The sequence below is a fragment of the Micromys minutus genome (genome assembly GCF_963924665.1).
Source record: "Micromys minutus genome assembly, chromosome: 3".
Taxonomy (NCBI): domain Eukaryota; kingdom Metazoa; phylum Chordata; class Mammalia; order Rodentia; family Muridae; genus Micromys; species Micromys minutus.
Window position 1 is genome coordinate 7,130,343 of NC_137972.1, and position 16,520 is coordinate 7,146,862.

General features: G+C 38.6%; 1 protein-coding gene across 3 annotated transcripts in view; it reads right to left on the reverse strand.

The window, feature by feature from the left end:
- Window positions 1-3,665: 3,665 nt before the first annotated feature.
- The window catches only part of SLCO1C1 (solute carrier organic anion transporter family member 1C1), a gene marked incomplete at both ends in the record, with an annotated part of 44,715 nt that continues 31,860 nt past the window's right edge, over window positions 3,666-16,520 (reverse strand). For 2 of the 3 annotated variants that reach the window (XM_080914180.1, XM_080914179.1), the window contains 4 exons: window positions 3,666-3,888; window positions 5,577-5,694; window positions 8,792-8,856; window positions 15,945-16,129. In XM_080914180.1, coding sequence (XP_080770306.1) covers window positions 3,666-3,888; window positions 5,577-5,694; window positions 8,792-8,856; window positions 15,945-16,129 — 591 coding nt within the window. The remainder of the gene's footprint in view (window positions 3,889-5,576; window positions 5,695-8,791; window positions 8,857-15,944; window positions 16,130-16,520) is intronic. The other variant, XM_080914178.1, reaches the window with a different exon arrangement.

Here is a 16,520-nt window from a genome sequence, read left to right on the forward strand (position 1 = left end):
GTCTTTCCCGAAAAAGTCACACAAAAAAATGGGAATCTGAATCTCATGTCTGTGGCTTCATGGAGTTAGAGCACCTCTGTGAATCCCAGCAGCCATGTGAGTAACACCTGCAGAAATTGCAAACATCCCTAACTGTAAGAACCACCAGATTTGACAACTTCACGGGGGCTACATACAGTGTTTCACACATAATGATTGTCAATATTCTATGGAAATGTTTTTGGAAGCCTGTTACAATAAAGTCAGAAAGATAAAACACACTAGAGGGCGCTCTGAGACTGAAAGAGTCGCTTTTTCGTTTTCCTTTCTCTTTTTCTTTCATTATTTTTTAAATTGCTATCTGCTCTGATGTAGATTAGCTTGAGACGGGAACTCACAGTCTAGCAGGAATGAGACATATCGGGAAGGCTGAAAACTAGGGAACTTTATTGCAGATTTGGAACATTAAAAACAAAAAGCTTTTCTGCAGAAGACACAAAATAAGACATGAAAATAGCTAATAGTAAAGTCCTCAGAATGACAATGGAGTCACAGATCCCATACACAGTGTTCTTGGGTAATTGGCAATTTCTAGGGACTCCGGAATTGTCTTGGATCTATAGTGAAGGTGAAATGCAGCCTGATCACAGGAAACCCAGTTTCAGTCTTAGATCATTAACAACTGTATCTGAAGATGCCAAATAAAAAGCATAGAGTAATAAACACTCCACACAGGCCGACTCAGGACTAATGTCTGCTTTCAACATGTCCAGGGTTCTGGCAGACATTTTAAATATGTTTGAATAAAGACAAAAAGACCCACTTGTCAGGCTTCTGAATCTCTGTCTGTCTTAGAGTGGAAGTGCTCACAGCCCTGCATCTTGCTTAGGAGACAGGGTGTGTTTCTGTGGTGCAAGCCTTAGACAAGAAACAAATCAACATGTGGAATTTTAAAGATGTATTTAATCCAAGCCAGACATGGACAGGAGCAATAAATAACAGAAACTGGAGATGTACTGATCAGAGATGGAATGCTGGAAAATGCTACTTATTAAAGGATTCAATGTGTTGGTCCCCGATGTAACCCTGGCAATTAACTAGAAATGAAACCCAAGGAAAGTCTTCTTGCAAAAAGAGCTACTTTTCTAAAACTTTGGTGTTAAAAGTTAATTAGCCACCATCTGTGACTTTTATTCAAGAGAAAGCAGATGATTCTGTGACAGTGAAGCCTCTTGGGCCCCAGATCTTGACCATGTGTCTCCCAGCCTGTGTGTTTCAGCCAGCCACTTGGTTTCCATTGTTTTCCAGCTTTTTCAGTGGGAAGAGCTATCCCCTGGTGCTTTGTGGAGCTTTAAGAGGATAACTTGGCAAGAATGAAAATATTAAGTAGTTTACATTACTACTAAGAAGAGGTTAGGTTAATGGGGCAGAGAGGGACTCCGTGTTCTAGGCCAGTATTATTAGGGAACGAATCCAATAAGGCAATGATTGAGTTACAGGGAACGTAGAGATCAACAGAGCCCTAATATAGAGGGCTACTTGTAAGCTGCAGTACAAGGGCAAAGCAGCACAGGAGGACTGTAGGTATAGGCAGCCTAGGTATGTATAGGTAGCTTGGCTCAACATGACATGAAACTTAAGGTCATGTGGAACATAGTAACAGCGAAATTTTAATGTATCTGTATATATACCATAGTTATACATGGTCCCTCTGAATCAGTATTTAACTCAATTTTTTTGAAGGTTGAATTTCAAATGTCTATCTTCAACTCTAGTCCATTCGTTTTGGCACTTCTTGCTGGATAGATCATGAACAGCACAGCGGGGTACCTGATCAGTAAGAACAGCACACAATATCTGTTCCTACTTTCCTAGTCATCTTCACTGGGCTCCACCTCTTCTGGGTTTTACCCCTTCTTATCAGAGAGAGGACAATTCTTTCAGCATATCAACTTTGGGGGATACTCCAGATCACCTCCAAAATTGTAGTACAAATAATACAGTTGATGTTACTGGACGAAAAGCACATCTGTAATGGGATGTTTGGGAAATATACATTAATGTCACTGCTACGGACTACAGAAGCAGCGAGAGTCTACAAGTGACATTAGTCTTGCATTATCAGAGAGAAAAGTCAGTAGGTGTCACTCTAAGTAAGTAAACCAAAGAAGTGACATGGGGGCTGGAGCGATGCCTTGGTGGTTAAGAGTACTGGTTGCTCTTCCAGAGTACCTGAGTTCAATTCTCATCACCCCATGTTGTCTCACTGCCAACCAGTACTCCAGTGTCAGAGAATCTAACACTCTCTTCTGGGCACAGCACACACAAGGTGCACAGATATGCAGGCACTCATAACAGCCAGAAAAATGGAAGAAAAATATAGCAGTCAGAAAAACAGAGTAACCTGCTTAGAAGCTTTTGCCTCCAAGGATTAGAAATGGCCTGAGGCAAAAGACTGTTACTTTTTTATTTCAAATGATTTCAGCTGATGCCTATTAACCATGCATAGGTTTCACTTTGCTTAAACTTTTCTAATTTGGATAAACAAAGCTGATGTTTTGTGGAGTTACAGAGTTGCTCAAGCTATGTATTAATACTGAAGTAACATCATATCATCAACTCTTGTAAACCTGGGTTTCCATCTTGGCTCTAGCAACTGTTAAAATCTGTTGATTTTGGCCAGATCAATAAAGCTCTTTTAGTCTCCATTTCTTTTAATATTTTATCAGTCAGAGTTGCATGTAGCTCAGGCTAGCCCAGCATTCAATAGGTAGTGGAGGGTTACATGTGTGAGCCACCATGCCTAGTTTTTGCAGCTGAGGATCTAACCCGGGGCGTACTGTGTGTTATGCAGGTGCTCTACCAACTGAGAAAATCCACAGGCTAGCAAGGTCTTGTGAAAGTATCAGCCACAATTCAGGACAGAGATTATAAGTCCGCAGGAATGGGGATGTCTGAACTGAAGGTTTCCAGTGGGGAGAAATGGAGAGCTACCTTGAGGTCTCTGACTGACATCAAGTTGACATCCCAGTTCTCTCAGGTTTCCCCTCCTCCAAGCAACTTAAGTCTTAAATATATTTTATGAATAAAGCTTATGTCTAAATACAGAGTTGCCTAAATATATGGAAATATGGGAAGCATTTATTTAAAAAGTATTTTGATTCACTGAATGCATAGACAGACTGAATGGTAACATTAACTGCAGTGTAACCATGGATACTACTAAAATCACAATGAACATATGTAAATGATCAAGGTAAATTATGAATGTTTTTTTTTCTATATCAGTTATTGAATTCCATGGAAGACCTAAACCCGAAGGCTCTCCTTAGGAACTACTCTAAGTATAGTCTAGTCAAGTTGACTCAATACAGAAATGACATGTCATAATCAAACATGGTAGACAGCCTTCCCAAGAAATACATCTCACAATTCAACAGACACAATTTAGAATGAAAACAAAATAAAAAATAATAATTAAAAGGAATGTACACGTTTTAAAGTTTTAAAACAAATTTAATAACATCTTTAGAGGTTTACCATCTAATGCTTAGAGTCAAAAACGAAACAGGCATACCTTTGAAAGCAGAAAGGAATTACATGTCGAAGCCCTTTTGATTATGATTTTATTTATTTACATGTATTGAATAAAATGACCTCCATGATTGTTTCTTTCCATGATTTATTTAAAGCCGGGTCTCCTTGCCTGGCCAATATTTGGGCTGCAACCCATGGTCCCTTGCAGCACATGTCTCCTTTCTGATGCTTGAAGACATCACTATTTTTTCTCTTGTGGTTATTAAGCTGCTGTGTTTCGAGACATATTTTTTCTTTAAAACAAAAAGTACAGCCATGCTTAGGAAGACAGACACTGTGCCCAGGAGCGTGGTTAATCCCAGGTATATATGTCTAAAAGAGGAGAGAGTCTCGGTTATAATTTTTACAGATACTCAACTTGAATAAAGCATGAAGGTTCTCACAGTGTGAAGATGAAGGACATAGACTTAGACTAGACCGGCAGCTATATGAGGCAACTTTTTAGTAGTACTGTCATTTTTAGTGACTGCAAACAATATAATAATTCCTCTTTCCTCTGTAGAGTCCCGGAAGTTGGATAGCCATCTTCCTACTTGCTGGGGCAGTCCTATTTAGCCTATTGCTGTCCCAAGTATATATATATATATATATATATATATATATATATTTTTTTTTTTTTTAAGCCTCTTTCACTTTAAAAAAATGTCAAGGTTTGACTAAGTCATATGATGACCTTGTCTCAAATATTTCTTCAATATACTCCAAGGAAAAGCTGCAGCAAGCCATTCAAAGACAGGGTCAGGATTCTTCACAGAACAGAATGGCCTGATAAAAAACTCACTGTTCAGTTTCCTCTCTTCCCTACAGCCTCTGCATCACACAACGTTCACATTCCTGTGAACACTTAGCCTTAGCAAATGAGAGCAGAAACCAAATTTTACTCCCTGACTGGCCTTGGCCTTAGACCAAACATCCTTTACACGTAACATCAAAGCCTCCTAAATCTATCTTATTTAAGACTGTCTGCTTAATTCACATGCAACTTACAGGCTAAAGACTCGTTTATTTTTTCTTTTTTTTCCTCTAAAACAAAGTATTCAGAGTGTAAGTCTTTGAATCAAACAAGTCCTGCTTTTAAGCCACTGGAGTATGGCTTTAAGCAACAGGAAGATAAAGGTTTGATGAACGGAACTGAATGATACTGTAGTGAGAAACCATGCCGTTCACCCCAGACACGCTCGCCCGCACAGAGAAAGCTTTTTACTTTTGTGCATTTCAAGTACTGGGATAATTGAACATCAGCTTGGCAATAAGAGCCGGATGGATTGAGAGCCAAATCCAGATCTTGCCCAAGGGATTAGCGCTGACGTAAATGGTACAGTTTGGCTCAGTTTAAAAAAGAATAGAATTAAACCCAGAATGTGACCTAAATTTAAATGCCTCCGAGTTTCAGGGAATAGTTTGCAGTTTGTGTACACACATTTTCAAAAGTGTATTCTAGGATTTTTTTAAATCATTTGTTATATATGTGGGCCCATGTGTTTATCTGTGTATGTGTGCACATGTGTGTGCGCGTGTTTTATGAGCCAGGGTTGCTCACTCTAGCCTCAGTCTAGACTGGAACATACTGTTTCACACAGGCTGACTTCAAAAAAGCATTAATTATCCTCTTTTAATGCCCTGAATTCTGGGATTACAGGTGTGAGCCATCTAACCTGCTCATTTCATCATATTTTAAAAAATATATTACTTGGGGCAGGGAGAAGTTTTTTTTTTTAAGTATAATGATACATACATGTGAAAGTTTCATAATAAAACATCCATGAAATGCATTACTTTGTATGCTAACTTTAAAAGGTAAGAATGAAATAAAATAAGATTGAATTCAAAATGTTAATAGTGGGGAAATTTTTTAATTTAAAATAATGGAAGCATTTCACAGTTTTGGGTTGATTTACCTCATAAACAAGGAAACCACATAGGAAGATTTAAGTTTCAAGGACGCGGCAGAAAACAAGATGTAGGCGCACAGAGATGTGGAAGTGTGTTTGGTACTGTACCTGAAAGCATGAGAGTCGTACAGTCTGCAGGAGCCTCTGCTTCCACATCTTTTAAATCCCCATTTGAGGCATGAAGTGTCAATCAAAACACCAAAATACACAGGGGCTGGGATCCCTGCTGTAAGAAACACAAAGGATTGCTTCTAAGTTTTTGGCCATGAAGAGAGACCCAGAACCACTCACCTTGAGCCCAGGAATCACAGTCTGGGTGATAAAAAGTCATGATTCTTCACTGAGACCTTTCTTTGGCTCAGGGTTTGGTCACAAGCTCAGGACCCATGCAGTCGCTGTCATCAGTTTAGCTCTAGATGCGTGTTTCCTGGTACATTACTCTCACTGTGAATACAACTCCCCCCTTGACTGACTCACCAAGTGGCCAAAGTTATGAGCCTGGATGTCACCTCTGAGCCCCTCTCTCCGTTTTAAAACCCAAGCCATAAAATCTTTTCCTTAGGTACATATTGTCTGTCTACTTCTGCTCTGATGTAAATCTTCAGGAGGGTGTGTGTACAGCTCAATGGTAGAGAATTTGTCTGTCATACATCAGAGCCCAGGGTTCAATTCCCAGACACCCCACCCTAATAAAAGCAATAGCCAAGGGTTCTTTTTTTTTCCTCCCAGTTTCCTTAACTCTTTCTCTAACCTATTTACTATGCAAATAACCACAGATAATCGCCAAGCCCAAACATGTCATGTCTAGCTTCATCTGAAGTCATATTCACTGTCTTATATTTCAGATACCAACTTCACGAAACATTTTTAGTGTTTGACATGCTCTACCCTCTTGACTAATGCCTTGAGTAGCCTTCTTCATCTGAAGCAGATTTCATTCCTTGCCTCCTCCTTTTGAATGTACGCATACCCTTTGTACCTTAGTTTGACTGATTCCCTCTAGAAAGAGCCATTCCCATGAGCTAAACTACATTCATTCTGATCAGCAGCCCACAGCTTTGTTCCCTTCCACAAACCCTCAGTGCTCTTGGAAAAGCCTGTTTGATCGTGTGTTCTGAGAAGACCCTAGCTATGCATCCACAGGACAGGCACAGGAGGCTTGTCTGTCTTAACTCACGCTAAAGCAGTTATACTACTCAATACCTGATTACTGAGGGTATCAGCCTTCTTATGGACAACAGATCAATTCTCACCATCAAGTTTCATCAAAAGCACTCTGGAAAGACTAAAATGTGTTCAAAGCTTCAACTCTATTTTGTATGCTGCAAACAGACTGTGTTAAATCTGGTTTGCGCAGGGTTGCTTGTTTGTTTGTTTGCTTGCTTTACTTGTTTGTTTGTTTGTTCATTTGCCTTTGAGTAGCCAACATTTTTACAGGAAATAAAGGAGAGTTTGTTGGGCTCACAGTTCAGGGTATTTGAATCAACCATCGTGGAGAAACCATATCCACGCAGCAGGGTATGTTTGGTAAATAGATACAGCAGAACGCAGAAAAAGTTCAGACTACAAGTTGCGAAGTTATGAACTTCAACCCCCCTCTCCCACTGTTGACTAATTAGAGATTGCCTCCTGCTGGGCCCCACATTCTAAAGGTACCCAGATTTTCTAAATGATGATAACAGCTGGGGATCTAACAAACAAATAAAACCCATGGATCACATTTCATATTCAAACCACAAAACCGCAGCATATAGTCATAAGAAAATAATTTACTCTCACTAAAGCCATCCTAATGTGTGTATAATACCATCAAGACAAACAGGTCTTTGATCACAGTTAAAAATTATTTCAAAAATATTATCTGATTAAAATTTCACTGAAATTTTGGCCTCAGTGTGGAGGCATATAGCTTTAATCCTAGCACTTGGGAAACAGAGGCAAACAGATCTTTGTGAGTTCAAGGCCAGCCTGATCTACAGAGTGAGTTCCAGAACAGCTAAGGCTATACAAAGAAAAACTGGTCCAAGGGGGAAAAGTTCACTGATGTTTTATAAATAGTCACTATAAAATTGATTTAATATAGAATAGTTTACAGTCATTTCAGCTTCAGGCAAAACAGATGCCGTAAATGGAATAATGACTTCACATTATCTCACAGGTCACTTACTATTGAGAAATGGCCTTTATTGTGGAGCTGGCCATGTACCTTGATTTCATCAAGGGGCCATTGTCTAGTAAGGATCTACAATAAAGTCAGGTCTTCTTGAAAGAATGGGAAAACTGACAGAGCACATGTGTACAGTTTGTACATGAAACATTTTATTAGCTGTTTACCAAAAGCAATCAAGTAAATGAAAAAGAAGGACCATCCATATGATGATCAAACTTGCCTAACTAGACTAGGGAGGGGTTGGTAGAGGTTGAAAGGGGTGTCTAAATGCAGTGTGCAGTCCCCCACTCACTGGATAGAACGTACATAAGTAGATGATATCAATACAGAGAATTAAATTTGAGTGTATAATATACAGAAACTATAGTAGGGAATTCACTGTGGCCATACAAAGTGATGACATTTGCACCTGCAGGACAGCACAAGCTGTGGTCCATAAGTGACAAAGTGTCAGGAGTCTATACTCACTTGAAATTTAAACTGTAGAAGGCTCAGCTCAGAGAAAGCATTGGAGAAACCAGACCTGTTAAAGACTCAGGCCCAGTTCCTTCAGGAGAAGGAAAAATGCCTGATGTCTTTTTACCAAGAAGGTTTGTGTGGATGATGTCTAACAACCTGGTGATCTTTTTGCTAGTCTATGGAGCCAGCCTTCCTGAATGTCCCCAAAATCCCAAGCATTGTTTGGGCCCTCATCTCTTGATCTTACAAGAAATGGAGCCATTCCTTATGAAAGAAAATAGAATATAGAATATCCTTATGGTTTGCTGTTGTTGTTGTTTTGTTTGTTTACAAATCCTTCCTTCTCGGGTCCTGACCTGTAGACCGTTTGTCCGTCAATAGAACACATTCTTATTGTATAGGTCATGGGTGCTTTGCTAACTTGCAAGAGACTTTCCATATAGTTATCCCTGAAGCTTTTTTTGTGATGATTGTCATGTGGAGACATTTTCCCCAAAGTTTTTTTGGTACTTAAGTGTGTAGGAAACATAAGCTGTGTGGTCAGAATCCAGAAGTTTCTAACCCAGCACCTGCTGAAGTTGAGCTGACCTCAGTTCATTTCCCACCTCATGCAGATCATCCCCTGCCAGCTGTGATGCCTGCAGGGCCCCTAACAATAAACCAAAATACACACACACACACACATTATACTTACCAAGAACTCTCACTGCTAAGGTGTAGATACCCAGAGCAAAGGACTTAAGTTGTGGTTGAATGCACCTAAAATAAAAATATCACTATTTTAAAACAATGGCCTGAGATATTTATCAGTGGTTAAAGCAGTTGTCAAACAAGTATAAATCCCAGTGTGTGTGTGTGTGTGTGTGTGTGTGTGTGTGTGTGTGTGTAGATAGATGACAGATAGGTACATAGATAGATACATAGATAGATACATAGATACATAGATAGATAAATAGATACATAGATAGATGTAGATACATAGATACATAGATATACATAGATACATAGATATACATAGATACATAGATACATAAATAAGGTTTGGAAACGTGGCTAGAATTCAAGCCTCAGAAAGCAGAGATAGACAATCATTACAGTGAGATGGCTGTAAGGCTGACCTTGTGAAGTTCTGACTGGGAGATACTGGCTCAGTGAATCAGATGGAAGGACCCTGAGCAAGCATGTGAGGAGATTGCCAACATCAGCCTAGAGCCTCATGTGTGTATATAATATAGATGTTCACTATACACATGTGCTCATATAACACACGCACACACTTTTCATATAACCTGTATCTGGCAACGATGTTTATCTAATCATTATTCTTTAAGATTCATATTTTTGATAAAGGCTGAACAACTGGTGGTGGGAGACCTGGGCTGCCAGGGAGCAGAGAGATCTCTGCGGAGTGCACACGGAAAGTGCACCCCCTCCCTTGCCCTGCCCTGCCCTGCCTGATCCAGCAACCAGAAACAGAAATTTCGAACTTCTGTTTCCACCCAGTGGAGACTTCAGGACGCAGAGCGGAGACTGGCCCATCTGCCACCCGAAACGGCGGCTTGTAGAGGCTGAGAAACTGGAGGTGGGAGACCTGGGCTGCCAGGGAGCAGAGAGATCTCTGCGGAGTGCACACAGAAAGTGCACCCCATGCCTGGCCCTGCTCCGCCCTGTCTGATCCAGCGACCAGGAATAGAACTTTTGAACTTCTGTTCCCACCCGGTGACACTGAAGCATAGAACAGGGCTCGACCCATCTGACACCTGGACCAGTGGAGATCCAGGGACACAGACCAGATACAAGGGAAAGGCAAGAACATATCACTGACAACAAAGTGGCAAGAGGAAAGCGAAAGAGTATATCCCAAGGAAACCAAGACAACCTGGCAACACCAGAACCCAGCTCTCCCATAACAGAAAACATTGGAATTCCAAACACTCCAGAAAAGGAAGACACAGACCTGAAATCATACCTCAAGATGCTGATAGAGATACTTAAACAAGAATGGGAGGAAAACCAAAAAGATTCAGAAGCTTTTGAAGAGGAAACAAGAAAAACAGTCAAGGAACTCAAAGAACTAGAGGAAAACAGAATCAAAGAGATGAAGGAATGGAAGAGGGAATTTAAAACAAAAATTGACACAATAAAGAAAACACAAAAAGAGATAACCCTAGAGGTAGAACACCTAAAAAAGAAATCAGGAATCACAGAAGCAAGCATTTCCAATAGATTACAAGAGATGGAAGAGACAATCTCGGGGGGCAGAAGACAACATTGTAAACATAGACAAAACAGCCAGAGAAGATGCAAAAAACATAAAGCTCCTAACCCAAAATGTCCAGGAAATCCAGGACACAATGAGAAGACCGAACCTAAGGATAATAGGAATAGAAGAGGGAGAAGAGTATCAACTAAGAGGCACAGTAAATATCTTTAACAAAATCGTAGAAGAAAACTTCCCTACCCTCAAGAATGAGATGACCACAAGCATAAAAGAAGCCTTCAGAACTCCAAATAGGTTGGATTAGTAAAGAAATACCTCCCGACACATAATAGTAAAAACATCAAGTGCCCAAAGCAAAGAAAGAATACTAAAAGCAGTAAGGGAAAAAGGTCAGGTAACATATAAAGACAGGCCAATCAGAATCACACCCGATTTCTCAACAGAGACTATGAAACCTAGAAGAGCCTGGATAGACATCATGCACACCCTAAGAGAACACAAGTGCCAGCCCAAGCTGCTATACCCAGCAAAACTATCAATCACCATTGATGGAGAGACAAAGATATTTCAAGACAAATCAAAATTTACACATTATCTGACCACAAACCCAGCACTACAACGGATTATAGGTGGAAAAGCCAATACAATGAGGGAAAATACAGCCTAGTAAAAACAAGAAAATTCCTAAACAAGAAAACTAAAAGAAGAAAAAGACACAGACACAACTCAACCCACAAAAGCAATAATGGAAGGAAACAGAAACAACTATTCCTTGATATCTATTAACATAAATGGACTCAACTCCCCAATAAAGAGACATAGGCTATCAGACTGGATACATAAACAAAATCCAGCATTTTGCTGCATACAGGAAACTCATCTCAGAGACAAAGACAGACACTATCTCAGAGTTAAAGGGTGGGAAAAAAACTTCCAAGCAAACAGCTCCAAGAAGCAAGCTGGAGTGGCTATTCTAATATCAAATAAAGTAAATTTCCAACCAAAAGTTATCAAAAAAGATAAGGAAGGACACTTTTTACTCATTACCGGGGAAACCGGTCAGGAGAAACTCTCAATCCTTAACATATATGCTCCAAATAAAAAGGCACCCACATTCATAAAAAAAATCCTACTAAAGCTCAAAAAACATATTTCACCTTACACAATAATAGTGGGAGACTTTAATACCCCACTCTCACCAATGGACAGATCATGGAAACAGAAACTGAACAAGGACACTGCAAAACTAGCAGAGACTTTGAACCAACTAGAATTAATAGATATATACAGAACATATTATCCCAAAGTAAAAGAATACACATTCTTCTCAGCACCCCATGGCACCTTCTCGAAAATTGACCACATAATTGGACACAGAAGGAGCCTCAATCGATATAAGAAGATTGAAATACTCCCATGCATCCTCTCAGATCACCATGCTCTACGGCTGGTCTTGAACAACAACAAAGACAACAAAAAGCCCACATACACATGGAAACTAAACAACGCTCTGTTAAATGATAGCAGAGTCAAAGAAGAAATAAAAAAAGGAATTAAGGATTTTCTAGAATTCAACAAAAATGAAAACACAACATACCCAAACCTATGGGATGCAATGAAAGCAGTACTGAGAGGAAAACTCATAGCCCTAAGTGCTTCCAAAAAGAAACTGGAGAGAGCTTACATCAGCAACCTGACAGCACAGCTAAAAGCCCTAGAACAGAAGGAAGCAGATATACCCAAAAAGAGTAGACGGCAAGAAATAATCAAAATTAGGGCATAAATAGACCAAATAGAATCAAAAAGAACCATTGAAAAAATCAACAAAACCAAGAGCTGGTTCTTTGAGAAAATCAACAAGATTGATAAACCCCTAGCAAGACTAACTAGAGGGCAAAGAGAGAGTATACAAATTAACAACATCAGAAAGGAAAGTGGGGACATAACAACTGAAACTGAGAAAATTCAAAAAATCAACAGATCCTACTACAAAAACTTATACTCCACAAAATTGGAAAATCTGGAGGAAATGGACAAATTCCTAGACAGATACAAGATCCCAAAGTTAAACCAGGACCAAGTAAACCATCTCAATAACCCTATAACACCTAAAGAAATAGAAGAAGTCATCCAAAGTCTCCAAACCAAAAAAAAAAAGCCCAGGTCCAGACGGGTTCAGTGCAGAATTTTATCAGACATTTATTGGGGGATATAACACCAGTACTCTCCAAACTATTCCAAACGATAGAATCAGATGGAATACTACCTAACTCATTTTTTGAGGCTACAATAACCCTCGTACCTAAACCACACAAAGACTCTACAAGGAAAAAGAACTTCAGACCAATCTCACTTATGAACATTGATGCAAAAATACTCAACAAAATCCTTGCAAACCGAATCCAAGAACACATTAAAACGATCATTCATCATGACCAAGTAGGCTTCATCCCTGGGATGCAGGGATGGTTTAATATAAGGAAATCCATCAATGTAATCCACCATATAAACAAACTCAAAGATAAAAATCACATGGTCATTTCACTAGATGCTGAGAAAGCATTTGACAAAATCCAACACCCCTTCATGTTAAAAGTCCTGGAAAGAACAGGAATTCAAGGTCCATACCTAAACATAATAAAAGCAATATACAGCAAACCAACAGCTAACATCAAACATAATGGCGAGAAACTTGAAGCAATCCCACTAAAATCAGGGACTCGACAAGGCTGCCCACTCTCCCCCTACCTATTCAACATAGTACTGGAAGTCCTGGCTGGAGCAATGAGACAGCAAAAGGAGATCAAGGGGATACAAATCAGAAAGGAAGAGATAAAAACATCACTCTTTGCCGATGACATGACAGTGTACTTGAGTGACCCCAAAAATTCCACCAGAGAACTTCTACAGCTGATAAACAAATTCAGCAAAGTGGCTGGATACAAAATTACTCGAACAAATCAGTAGCCTTCCTATACTCAAATGACAAACATGTGGAGAAAGAAATTAGGGAAAAGATAACCTTCACAATCATCACAAAAACTATAAAATACCTTGGTGTGACTCTAACTAAGCAAGTGAAAGACCTGTACGACAAGAACTTCAAACCTCTAAAGAAAGAAATTGAGGAGGATCTCAGAAAATGGAAAGATCTCCCATGCTCATGGATTGGAAAGATCAACATCTTAAAAATGGCCATCCTACCAAAAGCAATCTACAGATTCAATGCAATCCACATCAAAATTCCAACCCAGTTCTTCATGGAACTGGAAAGATCAATGTGCAATTTCATATGAAATAACAAAAGACCTAGGATAGCAAAATCCATCCTCAACAACAAAAAAAAAATAAAATAAAATAAAACATCTGCGGGAATCACTATCCCTGACCTCAAGCTATATTACAAGGCAATTGTGCTGAAAACTGCATGGTACTGGTACAGAAATAGGCATGTGGATCAATGGAATAGAATAGAAGATCCAGAAATGAGCCCTCATGTATATGGTCACCTGATTTTTGACAAAGGAGCAGTAAACATTCAATGGAAAAAGGACAGCCTATTCAACAAATGGTGCTGGTCCAACTGGCACTCAGCATGCAAAAGAATGAAAATAGACCCTTTCTTATCTCCTTGTACAAAGCTCAAGTGTAAGTGGATCAAAGATCTCCACATTAAACCAGATACACTGAAACTATTAGATGAGAAAGTAGGGAAAACCTTAGAACACATAGGCACAGGAGAAAATTTCCTGAACAAAACACCAATGGCTCAAGCTCTAAGGTCAAAGATTAACAAATAGGACTTAATGAGATTGCAAAGTTTCTGTAAGGCTAAGGACATTGTCAAGAAAACAAAATGGCAACCAACAGAATGGGAAAAGATCTTTACCAACACCACATCAGATAGAGGCCTAATATCCAAGGTATACAAGGAACTCAAAAAGCTAAACACCAGAGAATCAAATAACCCTATTAAAAATGGGGTACAGAGCTAAACAAAACGTTCTCAGTAGAGGATCACTGAATGGCCAAGAAATATCTGAGGAAGTGCTGGACATCCTTAGCCATCAGGGAAATGCAAATCAAAACAACCCTGAGATTCCACCTCATACCAGTCAGATTAGCCAAGATCCAAAAATCAGATGACAGCAGATGCTGGAGAGGCTGCGGAGAAAGAGGAACACTTCTCCACTGTTGGTGGGGTTGCAAACTAATACAAGCATTCTGGAAATCAGTCTGGTGATACCTCAGAAAATTGGATATAGTACTACCTGAAGACCCAGCTATTCCACTTCTGGGCATATACCCCAGAGACACTTTAATACACAACAAAGATATATGCACCACAATGTTCATAGCAGCTCTATTTATAATAGCCAGAAGATGGAAGGAACCCAGATATCCTTCAGAAGATGAATGGATACAAAAATTGTGGTACATTTACACAATGGAATACTACTCAGCCACCAGAAACAATGACTTAACCAAATTCTTAAGAAAATGGCTGCATCTAGAGAATATCATCCTGAGTGAGATAACCCAATCACAAAATAACAGACATAATATGCAGTCACTGATATTGGGATGTTAACCCCAGAGGCTTGCACTCCCCCAGAAACAACTCACAGACTGTATGAAGTCCAAGAAATAAAGAAAACAAATATATATATATTTTAAAAAAGATTCATATTTTTGTTAAAAATATGATGAAAAGTTTAAAATTCTCTTATTTTAAACATATATGTTTTAAGCCATGAGTCAGTGCATATTTTTAAATTATTCTTAAAAACTTATATCCCAATTGAAATATGCAAAGTAGTACATATTTTATTTTACAATATATAAATTTTTTTTCAATCATTCACATGTATTTATAGACCAGAATCCTCAGTTGATTAAAAAGTATAGCAAGTTTCAGTCTTAGCAAGAATATGCAGAAAATAATAGCTTCTAGATCAAAATGATCAATTCAAAACACTCTGTCATTAAGCATATCTTTAAGGTATATCACAAATATTTATAGCATATATCTGATAAAAGCATATTTAATCTAAGGTACATTTTATATGTCTTAGTATTGTGACCAACATCAGAAGACTAGACATGAGGTTTATTGAAAAACCTCAATGACATAGGTTTTAATCTTCATCTAGATCAAGGGTTTGAAAACATGTTTAATTAAGAAAATCTTACCCAGATATATTTTTATATAGAAATGTAAAGCGGGGTCAATCTGACAGTGAAACCAGGGACTGGGTCAATTATTTCAAAAGTTATCAAGAACCATGGCTACATAAAGAAAATATGATAGATAGATGATAGATAGATAGATAGATAGATAGATAGATAGATAGATAGATAGATAGATAGATATAGATAAGATAGATGATAGATAGACAGAGAGAGAGAGACAGACAGACAGACAGAAAGACAGACAGACAGACAGAGAGAGAGAGGGATGGAGAGACGGATGGACCAATGGAGGAAGGAATTAATGGATGGATGGAGAGATGGATAGATATATGATATACATCATATATATGATATATATTTATATATCATATATAAATATAATATATATTTATTTATATGAAAGTGAAGTTGGAATGAGAGACTTGGCACTTACCTCAAGAGTAATATATATCCAGGTATGCCACCTAGAGATAATGTATATGATGTGATGACTGAAATCACAAGAAAATACAGAAACATTTGGGAACATCCATTATCTTTCTGACACCTGCCCATCATGCCTGACCAGTTTCCTGACTTAGGGGCTGCAAATCCCACACAAGTGCAGTTAGAAAATATCTGTAACACAGCAGAGAAAAGTTCAGTTACTGAGGTATATTTAATTGAAGCATAAGTTACATATTTATTTTAAAACATTTTAGTATATTATACACATATTACATGAACAATGGGGATATACATTTTTTGCTGTATTGACATATATTAAGATAAAGTCTATTAGAGGATTTCATTGTTTGAATAGTGACTAATCCTACAGAAGATTTCTCAGTAAATTCTAAGATATTCACATAAGTCTTACTTCCTTCATTCTCACTCTCATTCATTCTTTTCTCTCTTTGGTAAAATACGCATAAGTTGTATGTAGTCCTGGGTTCCTTAGCTATAACTTCCTTTGTGTGCTTTGACCTTATTCGCCTCCCACTCCCATCCTCTGGCCTCCCCTCTCTTT